General features: G+C 43.8%; 1 protein-coding gene across 1 annotated transcript in view; it reads left to right on the top strand.

The window, feature by feature from the left end:
• Positions 1–12,727, top strand: part of selenoi (selenoprotein I) — a 38,825-nt gene that overhangs the window by 6,637 nt on the left and 19,461 nt on the right. The window contains exons 3-4 of the mRNA XM_064925783.1: positions 1,961–2,069; positions 3,891–3,965. Of these exons, the coding sequence (XP_064781855.1) occupies positions 1,961–2,069; positions 3,891–3,965 (184 nt within the window). The remainder of the gene's footprint in view (positions 1–1,960; positions 2,070–3,890; positions 3,966–12,727) is intronic.

Raw genomic sequence — 12,727 nt, 5'->3', positions numbered from 1 at the left:
CTGCATCATTAATGAGGTTTGCTGAGATACAATAACCTTGACCCGCTCTCTCTCTACCCTTCTTTCAATTTAAAGGGCTTTGGCATCCGAAACACATGTTTACATCTCCAAAGCAAATGGAATAGACAATAAACTGAAGGGAAATTAACAATGGAAGCATTAGTGAACATTACACTCACAAAAGTTTTCAAAGAATATAGACATTTCAAATGTTATATTATTGGCTATTTACACTGTTGTAACAATGTGCAAGTGTTTGTAATATGAAAGGTAAAATTAAATAAACAGATAAATATAGGTTGTATTTACAGTGTTGGTGCTCCACTGGTTACCCTTTTGTCATGGCAACAGGTCACATCTTGCTGCTGTGATGGCAGACTGTGGTATTTCACCCAGTCGATATGGGAGTTTATCAGTGTTTGATTTGTTTTCATATTCTTTGTGGATCTGTGAAATCTGAGGGAAATATGTATCTCTAATATGGTTATACATTTGGCAGGAGGCTAGGAAGTGCAGCTCAGTTTCTCCCTAATTTTGAGGGCAGTGTGTACATAGGCACACCTGGCTCTTGAGAAGACAGGCTATGGCATTTTTGTTTGTTTGTCCCATTTTGTGAATTTTTGGTTGGTGAGTTGACCCCAGACCTCACAACCATAAAGGACAATGGGTTAGATAACTGATGTATTTTTGCTAGATCCTAATTTGGATGTTGAGTTTTATGTTCCTTTTGATGGCATAGTAGGCCCTTGCCTTGTCTCAACGTTCACAGCCTTGTGGAAGTTATCTGTGGTGTTGATGTTCAGGCCGAGGTGCACTACAGGTCAAAAGTTTTAGAACAAATTCAACTTAATTTGTCACCTGCGCCGAATACAACCAACAGTGCAGTTCAAGAAGAGTGAAGAAAATATTTACCAAATAAACTAAAGTAACACAATAAAATAACAATAATGAGGGGGTACCGGGTCAATGTGGGGGGGTACAGGTTAGTAACGAGGCTATATACAGGGGGTACCGGTACCGGGTCAATGTGGGGATGGTACAGGTTAGTAATGAGGCTATATACAGGGTGTACAGGTACAGAGTCCGTCTGTCACCTCAAACACTGACGAATGGCAAGGCATCATTACATCTATGTAAGTAGTATGAAATATGGTGATTCTAGTGGGGGGATATAGGTATTTCTGATTTATCTGGCGATGTTCAGGTTTCTGCTCTTTAGGCAGATGACCTCAGGCCTGGGATATTCCAAGATTAGATTCTGAAGGCTTTGTGTTCCATAAAGTGTCCAATGTTGTTAGTCTGGTTTGGCCGGGGGGGTGTTTCCCCACAGGTCTGGGGGAGTATCTCGCTGGTCTGGGCGGGGTGTTTATTGATCTGTTGCCCCTGTGTGAAGTGTTGGGACTGCGTTTGAGAGCGATGTCCTTTAGAGTCCGGGCCAATGTGGGCACTGCTGCCTTGTATAGGTGGACCTGGTCATAGAGGCTGTTCAGGTCCAGGGTGGAGTGGTGGGCCAGGAAAACATTTGGTTTTGAGGCACAGTTATGGAAAATAATTGCGTTTACCCGCTGTTTTGTAGCAGGGTGGAAGTCTTTTCGTGGTAGCAGGGTGGAGATAACCACTTCTGCATTGGGGAAAGTAGTAGAAACTTTTTCAATCACTCCCTTCAGTGCTGTGGTCACCTTTTCCTGCTGTGCTCTCAGGTGGTTTGTGCCTGTGTGTATTATTACGTGGCTGGGTGACCCTAGTTGGTCCTCAGACAGAAGGTCTATGGCGCACTGTGTGTTTGGTAGAAAAGTTTTTCAGTCTGTCCATCCCTCTACTCCCCCCTCCTCTCTCTCGCTCTCTCTCTCTCTTGCTTTCTCTCTCTCTTGCTTTCTCTCTCTCTTGCTTTCTCTCTCTCTGCTTTCTCTCTCTCTCTCTCTCTCTCTCTCTCTCTTCTCTCTCTCTCTCTCTTTTCCAGGTGATGCCCAGATGGTTAGCTCCTAACCTCATCACCTTCACTGGTTTCATGTTCCTGGTCTTCAACTTCCTCATGCTGTCCTTCTACGACTACCATTTTGATGCATCCGGTATGCCGCCCCCTGTGTGTTTGTGTAGGGCAGGTTGTATGTTTGTGTTGTGCAGGTTGTGTGTTTGTGTGGTGCAGGTTGTGTGTTTGTGTGGTGCGGGTTGTGTGGGTGGGTTGTGTGTGGGTGGGTTGTGTGGTGCAGGGTGTGTGTGTGTGTGTGGTGCAGGGTGTGTGTGTGTGTGGTGCAGGTTGTGGGTGGGTGTGTGGTGCAAGTTGTTTGTGTTGTGTGTTATGACCCTTTGGTCATGAAGGAAACAAGTTCCAGTGACTTCACACACACACACACCTGCAACACACACACACAACCTGCACCACACACACACACACACAACCTACACACACACACACACACACAACCTACACACACACACACACACACACACAACCTACACACACACACACACACACACAACCTACACACACACACACACACACACAACCTACACACACACACACACACACACACACAACCTACACACACACACACACACACAACCTACACACACACACACAACCTGCAACACACACACACACACACACAACCTGCACCACACACACACCCTCAAATGACTCATGAAAGGTCTCGTTGATGCAACAATGGACTTACAGACTTATACACTTTATATACATACGTACACAGGCAAGTATGTGGACACCCCTTCAAATTAGTGGATTCGTCTATTTCAGCCACACCCATTGCTGACCGGTGTATAAAATAGAGCACAGTGCCATGCAATCTCCATAGACAAACACTGACAGCAGAATAGCCTGAAGAGCTCAGTGACTTTCAATGATGCCACCTTTCTAACAAGTCAGTTCATCCAATTTGTTGACCCAGTCCAGTTGAAAGTGTTGTTATTGTGAAGTGGAGCAACAACGGCTCAGCCGTGAAGTGGTAGGCCACACAAGCTCACAGAACGGGACCCGCCGAGTGCTGAAGTACATAGCACGTAAAAAATCACTCACTACCAAGTTCCAAACTGCTTCTGGAAACAACTGCAACACAATAACTCTTTGTTGGGAGCTTCATGAAATGGGTTTCCATGGCCGAAAAGCAACACACAAGCCTAACATCACCATGTGCAATGCAAGGCGTTGGCTGGAGTGGTGTAAAGCTCCCCGCCATTGGACTCTGGAGCAGTGGAAGCCCGTTCTCTGGAATGATGATTAATGGTCTCTTTTCATGGTTCGGGCCCTTCGTTCCAGAGAAGGGAAATCTTAACTGTTACATTATAGATTATTCGTTGTGGCAACAGTTCGGGGAAGACCCTTTCCTGTTTTAGCATGACAATGCCCCCGTGCACAAAGCGAGGTCCATACAGAAACTATTTGTTGAGATCGGTGTGGAAGTACTTGACTGGTCTGCACAGAGCCCTGACCTCAACCCCATCAAACACCTTTGGGATGAATTGGAACGCCGACTGCGAGCCAGGCCTAATCGGCCTACATCAGTGCCCGACCTCATTAATGCTCTTGTGGCTGAATGGAAGCAAGTCCCTGCAGCAATGATCCAACATCTAGTGGAAAGCCTTCCCAGAAGTGGAGGCTGTTATAGCAGCAGAGGGGGGACCAACTCCATATTAAAGTCTTCCCAGAAGAGTGGAGGCTGTTATAGCAGCAAAGGGGGGACCAACTCCATATTAAAGTCTTCCCAGAAGAGTGGAGGCTGTTATAGCGGCAAAGGGGGGACCAACTCCATATTAATGCCCATGATTTTAGAATGAGATGTTCTAGCAGGTGTCCACATACTTTTGGTCATGCAGTGTATGTAGACTTATGTTTGCACAGAAAAACTGATTTCAGTGTGTGTGTTGTGTGTCAGCTGAAGGATACACTCATGTGCCAAGCTGGGTTTGGGTCGCTGCAGGACTCTTCAACTTCCTGGCGTATACACTGGGTGAGTACTGCTGTGTGTGTAGCGTGTGTGTGTACGCTAGGTAAGTTCTCTCATTGGCGTCACATGAAAAACTGTAACAAACGTGTAATTGAGTTGGCCATATGACACCTGTTTTCATTATAATCCAAAAATGCATTAGTTCATGGACATCGTCGAGGCAACAGAGGGTTTTAGAGTGTTCTTCATCTTAAATATTAAGCCTTCAGAAAATATTCACACCACTTGACTGTTTCCACATTTTGTTGTGTTTCAACCTGAATTTAAAATGGACCTAATTGACATTTGCTTGTCACTGGCCTACACACAATACATGTCAAAGTGCCATAAAAAAATCCCTCTCAAATGAATTAAAATTGAAAAGCTGAAATGTCTTGAGCCAATAAGTATTCAACCCCTTTGTTTTGTAAAGCCTAAATAAGTTCATGAGTACATATGTGCTTAACAAGTCACATAATAAGTTGCATAGACTCACTCTGTGTGCAATAATTGTGTTTAACATTATTTTTTTTAATGAATACCTCATCTCTGTACCTCACACATACAACTATCTGTAATGTCCCACAGTCGAGCAGTGAATTTCAATCACAGATTCAACCACAAAGACCAGGGAGGTTTTAATAATAGGATCTATGTGACTCAACGTTCCATGACGTACAGTAAGATGTTGACAGAATAGATGGATGCAGTTCAATACATGATTCATATAATACACCAATACATTTCTTGGTAGTCCAAAATATCAGGTTGGAAATCACAGCTGGCCTGGTATGTTGTTTGCTGCCTCCATCCACAGTTTCCGTTTCAACAACTCAATATTCTGAACAGAAATGGACGACTGTAACTAAATCTGGGAATGTCAATACAATCAACCTAGCAATGATCACAAGTCAGTCATAGCATGGCTAATAGGCTAGCATATCTATTTATGTAGGTCTTTATGTAGCAAGATGAAAACACAGAGCCTAACTAGCTAGCTGCTGGGAGGATGTCATGTCATTGGAGGACTGGGTGAGTAACCAACTTTTCCTATCGTATTGTTTTTCGTGGCTGCAGCTAGAAATGCAGGTGTCATTTAGTTAGCTAGCAAAGTGATTCACATTTATTGCTAGCTATCTATGCTGAACTTGAACGACTGTTATCCACAGTTAGCATATCTCATAGTTGTCAATCAAATGTATTTGGCATCGATTAAATGGGCAGGCAGGCAATTTCCCATTCAGTTGTCAAAACGTGGGTTGGGATAGAAGCATGCAGGTACCCTAGTGGTTAGAGCGTTGAGCCAGAAACTGAAAGTTGGCTAGATTGAATCCCTGAGCATATACTCACACCTGTGTTAACTAGAGAATCACTGACATGATGTCAGCTGGTCCTTTTGTGGCAGGGCTGAAATGCAGTGGAAATGTTTCAGTTCATTTGCATGGCAAAGAGGGACTTTGCGATTTATCTGATCACTCTTCATAACATTCTGGAGTATATGCAAATTGACATCATACAAATTGAGGCAGCAGACTTTGTGAAAATTTATATTTGTGTCATTCTCAAAACTTTTGGCCTCGACTGTAGACTAGTTTACGTGCTGCTGTGCGATTTGTTGCGAACGTTTCTTTGCTACCTGCCAACTTTACGGTTTTTACTTTTTAATTAGCGATGATATTTTTTGTTTTTCCCTCACTCTACTTTTTTTTCATTCAACTTTTTCACTCCGGATGCTTTATCTGGCCGTGGGTCGTCAGGACCTCCACTAGCCGAAGGAGTAACATTAACATGATGCCTTCTAATTGCCGTTGCTGTACTCATACTATACAGGAGAACGATCGCCTTATCATGATTTTTTTGTCAAAGTTCATGAACTTATCACTGCTGAAGTGGGGAATGCTGCTTTTTAGTTAGCTTTGCGACATTATCAAAAATAGATTTTGGTTTGTTCTAGGATGATCGAGCAGCAGTAAGGGCTCTTTGGTACTGCACGGTAGTGTCTTTCCAAGCTATTCGGAAGACTTCCAGTTTGGTGTGGCGCCATTTCCGTTCCAATTTTCTGGAAGCTTGCTTCAGAGCTCGGGTATTTTCTGTGTACCAGGGAGCTAGTTTCTTATGAGAAATGTTTTTAGTTTTTAGGGGTGCAACTGCATCTAGGGTATTGCGCAAGGTTAAATTGAGTTCCTCAGTGAGGTGGTGAACTGATTTTTGTACTCTGACATCCTTGGGTAGTGAAGAGAGTCTGGAAGGACACCGATCTTTGGGTTGTCTGAGGATGTATATTATGGCTTTTGATGCTCCTTGGTTGCGTCCTGAGAAGATAATTTTTTTTGCGATTGCAAACGTAATAAAATGGTGGTCCAATTATGAGGAAAAACATTAAGATCCACAATATTTATTCCACGGGACAAAACTAGGTCCAGAGTATGACTGTTGTAGTGAGTAGGTCCAGAGACATGTTGGACAAAACCCACTGAGTTGGGTCTGTGGGTTTTGGAGTGGGTCTATGGACTTTTCCATTTGAATATTAAAGTCACCAAAAATTAGAATATTATCTGCTATGACTACAAGGTCCAATAGGAATTCAGGAAACTCAGAGAGGAACGCTGTTTACGGTCCAGGAGGCCTGTAAACAGTAGCTATAAAAGTGATTGAGTAGGCTGCATAGATTTCATGACTAGATGCTCAAAAGATGAAAACGCAGTAATTTATTTTGGGGGGGTAAATTGAAATGTTCTATCGTAAATGTGATCATCACCTCCGCATTTTCGGGATGTATGGGGGATATGGTCACTAGTGTAACCAGGAGGTGAGGCCTCATTTAACACAGTCAATTTATCAGGCTTGAGCCATGTTTGTCAGGCCATTCACATCAAGATTATGATCAGTGATTAGTTCATTGACTATAACTGCCTTGGAAGTGAGCGATCTAACATTAAGTAGCCCTATTTTGAGATGTGAGGGATCATGATCTCTTTCAATAACGACAGAAATGGAGGAGGTCTTTATTCCAGTGAGATGGCTAAGGCGAACACAGCCATGTTTAGTTTTGCCCAACCTAGGTCGAGGCACAGACACGGGGATATCTGAGCTGACTACACTGAATGTGCTAGTGGCAGACTCCACTAAGCTGGCAGGCTGGCTAACAGCCTGCTGCCTGGCCTGCACCCTATTTCATTGTGGAGCTAGAGGAGTTAAAGCCCTGTCTATGTTCGTAGATAAGATGAGAGCACCCCTCCAGCTAGGATGGAGTCCGTCACTCCTCAACAGGCCAGGCTTTCTGGCGAGTCCCAGAAAGAGGGCCAATTATTGGCAAATTTTATCTTTTGGGAGGGGCAGAAAACAGTTTTCAACCAGAGATTGAGTTGAGATTGCTGTAGAGCTCATCACTCCCCCTAGCTGGGAGGGGGCCAGAGACAGTTACTCGATGCCGACACATCTTTCTATCTGATTTACACGCTGAAGCTATGTTGCGCTTGGGGACCTCTGACTGTTTCATCCTAACATCGTTGGTGCCGACGTGGATAACAATATCCATATACTCTCTACACTCGCCAGTTTTAGCTTTAGCCAGCACCATCTTCAGATTATCCTTAACGTCGGTAGCCCTGCCCCCTGGTAAACAGTGTATGATCGCTGGATGATTCTTTTAATTCTAATACTGCAGGTAATGGCGTCGCCAATGACGAGGGTTTTCAATTTGTTAGAGCTAATGGTGGGAGGCTTCGGCGTCTCGGACTCCGTAACGGGTGGAGGAGAGACCAGAGAAGATCGGCCTCCCACTCTGACTCATTGCTTAATAGGGATAAACGGTTGAGAGTATGTCGGCTGAATGAGCGACACCAGTGGAGCATTCCTACAGCATTTCCTTCCAGAAGCCTTAAAGTTCTCTGGCTGCGGGGACAGTGCGAGGGGATTTATATCTATCTTTATATATTTATACTCTCTGTACTTATTGGTGGCACAGACGCTGTTTTATCCTTCCTACAGTTAAGTTACCCTTGCCTAACGATTGCGTCTGGTTTTAGACCCCATCATAGCACTGAGACTGCACTTGTGAAGGTGGTAAATTACCTTTTAGTGGCGTCAGACCGTGGCTCTGCATCTGTCCTCGTGCTCCTAGACCTTAGTGCTGCTTTTGGCACCACCGATCACCACATTCTTTTGGAGAGATTGGAAACCCTAATTGGTCTACAGGGACAAGTTCTGGCCTGGTTTAGATCTTCTCTGTCGGAGAGATATCAGTTTGTCTCTGTGGATGGTTTGTCCTCTGCCAAATCAACTGTAAGTTTCAGTGTTCCTCAAGGTTCCGTTTTAGGACCACTATTGTATTCACTATGCATTTTACCTCTTGGGGATGTCTTTCGAAAACATAATGTTAACTTTCACTGCTATGCGGACAATGCACAGCTGTACATTTTGATGAAACATGGTGAAGCCTCAAAATTACCCTCACTGGAAGCCTGTGTTTCATACATAAGGAAGTGGATGGCGGCAATCTTTTGGCTTTTAAACTCAGACAAAACAGAAGGACCTCGGTGTTACTCTGGACCCTGATCTCTCTTTTGACGAATTGATCAAGAATATTTCAAGGACAGCTTTTTTCCATCTTCGTAATGTTGCAAAAATCAGACATTTTCTGTCCAAAGAATGATGCAGAACAATGTATCCATGCTTTTGTCACTTCTAGGTTAGACTCCTGCAAAGCTCTACTTTCCTGCTACCCGGATAAAGCACTAAATAAACTTCATTTAGTGCTAAATACGGCTGCTAGAATCCTGACTAGAACCAAAAAATGTGATCATATTACTCCAGTGCAAGCCTCCTTACACTGGCTTCCTGTTAAAGCAAGGGCTGATTTCAAGGTTTTACTGCTAACCTACAAAGCATTACAAGTCCTGCCGTACATACCTACATGTACACTATGGTCACAAGAAGCAGGCCTTTCTTCTATAGAGCTCCATTTGTATGGAGTGGTCTGCCTACCCATGTGAGAGACGCAGACTCGGTCTCAACTTTTAAGTCTTTATTGAAGACTCATCTCTTTAGTAGGTCCTATGATTGAGTGTAGTCTGGCTCAGGAGTGTGAAGGTGAACGGAAAGGCTCTGGAGCAACGAACCGCCCTTGCTGTCTCTGTCTGGCCGGTTCCCCTCTTTCCACTGGGATTCTTTGCCTCTAACCCTATTACAGAGGCTGAGTCACTGGTATACTGGTGCTCTTTCATGCCGTCCCTAGGAGGAGTGCGTCACCTGAGTGGGTTGAGTCACTGACGTGATCTTCCTGTCCGGGTTGGCGCCCCCCCTTGGGTTGTGTCGTGGCGGAGATCTTTGTGGGCGATACTCAGCCTTGTCTCAGGATGGTACATTGGTGGATGAAGATATCCCTCTAGTGGTGTGGGGGCTGTGCTTTGGCAAAGTGGGTGGGGTTATATCCTGCCTGTTTGGCCCTTTCTAGGGAGTTTTTCCTAGCCACCGTGCTTCTACACCTGCATTGCTTGCTGTTTGGGGTTTTAAGCTGGGTTTCTGTACAGCACTTTGTGACATCTGCTGATGTAAAAAGGGCTTTATAAATACATTTCATTGATTGTTTTGATGTGCTTAATGCCAAGCGTCGGCTGGAGTGGTGTAAATCTCTTCTCTATTGGACTCTGGAGCAATGGAAACATGTTCTCTGGAGGGAAGAATCACGCTTCACCATATGGCAGTCTGGCGGACAAATCTGGGTTTGGCAGATGCCAGGAGAACGCTGCAGGCCCCAATGCATAGTGCCAACTGTGAAGTTTGGTGGAGGAGGTATAATGGTCTGTGGCTGTTTTTCATGGCCTCCAGTGACGGGAAATCTCAACACTTCGGTGACATTCTTGATTATTTTTTGTGGCAACAGTTTGGGGAACTCCATTTCCTGTTTCAGTATGACGATGCCTCCTGCACAAAGGAAGGTCCATACGGAACTGGTTTGTCGAGGTCGTAGTGAAACTTGACTGGCCTCGACAGAACCCTGACCTCAACCCCATTGAACACCTTTTGGAATGAATTGTTCAGGTTCACACAGAGCACATGACAGACGTGACAGAGTCTGGAGACGCCGTGGAGAACGTTTTGCTGCCTACAAGACAATGCTAGACCTCATGTGGCTGGAGTGTGTCAGCAGTTCCTGCAAGAGGAAGGTATTGATGCTATGGACTGGCCCGCCCGCTCCCCAGACCTAAATCCAATTGAGCACATCTGGGACATCATGTCTCGCTCCATCCACCAACGCCACGTTGCACCACAGACTTTCCAGGAGTTGGCGGATGCTTTAGCCTATGTCTGGGAGGAGATCCCTCAGGAGACCATCCGCCACCTCATCAGGAGCATGCCCAGGTGTTGTAGGGAGGTCATACAGGCACGTAGAGGCCACACACACTACTGAGCCTCATTTTGACTTGTTTTAAGGACATTGCATCAAAGTTGGATCAGCCTGTAGTGTGGTTTTCCACTTTAATTTTGAGTGTGACTCCAAATCCAGACCTCTATGGGTTGATACATTTTATTTCCATTGATCATTTTTGTGTGATTTTGTTGTTAGCACATTCAACTATGTGAAGAAGAAAAAAAGATTTAATTCAAATCTAGGATGTTATTTTAGTGTTCCCTTTATTTTTTTGAGCAGTGTACGTAAGAAGAATGGTGCAACACTAATAAAAATAATATTGTTTTATAACAAATGGACTTTCTCCCTCTTTGGATAGTGGTCACTGTCTGCCGCTCTGAAACACATGAATGAGCTGTTGAATTGGCGCCTTTTCCTAGAACATGTTGCTATGTTCTATGTGCTGGGTAGCCTAGTGGTTAGAGCGTTGGACTAGTAACCAGTATATTGGTGTGTTGAATAATGAATGTAACCGGTAATATTGGTATATTGTGTTTGAATAATGAATGATATTGTGTGTTGAATAATGAATGTACCGGTATATTGGTGTGTGTTGAATAATGAATGAATTGGTGTGTTGAATAATGAATAACCGGTATATTGGTGTGTTGAATAATGAATGTAATATATTGTGTGTTGAATAATGAATGTAACCGTATATTGGTGTGTTGAATAATGAATGTAACCGGTATATTGGTGTGTTGAATAATGAATGTAACCGGTATATTGGTGTGTTGAATAATGAATGTAACCGGTATATTGGTGTGTTGAATAATGAATGTAACCGGTATATTGGTGTGTTGAATAATGAATGTAACCGGTATATTGGTGTGTTGAATAATGAATGTAACCGGTATATTGGGGTGTTGAATAATGAGGCAGAGGCAGCATTGTAGTTCGGAGACGGGAAAACAGCCCTTGGCTTAATTGTCAAAAGATTAAATATATTTTTTATATTTACTTATCCTTTATTTAAATAGGCCAGTCAGTTAAGAACAAATAATGATTTATAATGACGGCCTACCGAGGAACAGTGGGTTGAACTGCCTGTTCAGGGACAGAACGACAGATCTTTACATGGTCAGCTCGGGGATTCAATCTAGCAACCTTTCGGGTTATTGGCCCAATGTGCTAAACACTTTGCTACCTGCCTCCCCAAGAGGATGTGTGAGGGTAGAGGAAATGTAATTATTTCTATAATCAATCATCGTAACTGTTAAATGTGCCTGACTTTATAAATAATCCGTACATACTGTACGCAAAAATATAAACGCAACAGGTAAAGTGTTGGTCCCATGTTTCATGAGCTGAAATAAAAGATCCCAGAAATGTTCCATACGCACAAAAAGCGTATTTCTCTCAAATGTTTTTTTGTGTACAAATTAGTTTAGTTCCCTGTTCATTTATCTACCATAAGCTGCTTCCAACGTCGTTTTAGAGCATGTGACTGTGCGTCCAACATGCGTCAAATCAAATGTTATTTGTCACATGCGCCGAATACAACAGGTGTAGAGCTTACAGTGAAATGCTTACTTAAAAGCTCCTAACCAACAATTTTGTAAAAAGAGAAAAGTGATAAATAGAAGTAACAAATAATTAAACAGCAGCTGTAAAATAACAATAGTGAGTCTATATACAGGGTGTTACGGTACAGAGTTAATGTGGAGGCTATATACAGGGTGTTACAGTACAGAGTTAATGTGGAGGCTATATACAGGGTGTTACAGTACAGAGTTAATGTGGAGGCTATATACAGGGTGTTACAGTACAGAGTCAATGTGGAGGCTATATACAGGGGTACCGGTACAGAGTCAATGTGGAGGCTATATACAGGGGGTACCGGTACAGAGTCAATGTGGAGGCTATATACAGGGGGTACCATACAGAGTCAATGTGCGTGGGCACTGGTTAGTCGAGGCAGTTAAGGTAATATGTACATGAAGGTAGAGTTAGTGACTGCATAGATAATAAACAGAGTAACAGCAGTGTAAGGAGTGGGGGTCAATGCAAATGTTATGTCATTGGGGTAGAAGCTGTTAAGAAGCCTTTTGGACCTAGACGTTGCTCTCCAGTACCTCTTGCCGTGCAGTAGTAGAGAGAACAATCTACGACTAGGATGGCTGGAGTCTTTGACAATTTTTAGGGCCTTCCACTGACACCGCCTGGTATAGAGGTCCTGGATGGCAGGATCCTTGGCCCCAGTGATGTACCGGGCCGTTCACACTATCCTCTGGAGTGCCTTGCGGTCGGAGGCCGAGCAGTTGCCCTACCAGGCAGTGATGCAACCCGTCTGGATGTTCTCGATGGTGCAGCTGTCGAACCTTTTGAGGATCTGGGGACCCATGCCAAATCTTCAGTCACCTGAGTGGGAATA

Source organism: Oncorhynchus masou, chromosome 19, assembly GCF_036934945.1.
Source record: "Oncorhynchus masou masou isolate Uvic2021 chromosome 19, UVic_Omas_1.1, whole genome shotgun sequence".
Lineage (NCBI taxonomy): Eukaryota > Metazoa > Chordata > Actinopteri > Salmoniformes > Salmonidae > Oncorhynchus > Oncorhynchus masou.
The sequence above is the reverse complement of the archived record's forward strand: the minus strand, read 5'-3'. Positions and strand labels throughout refer to the sequence as shown.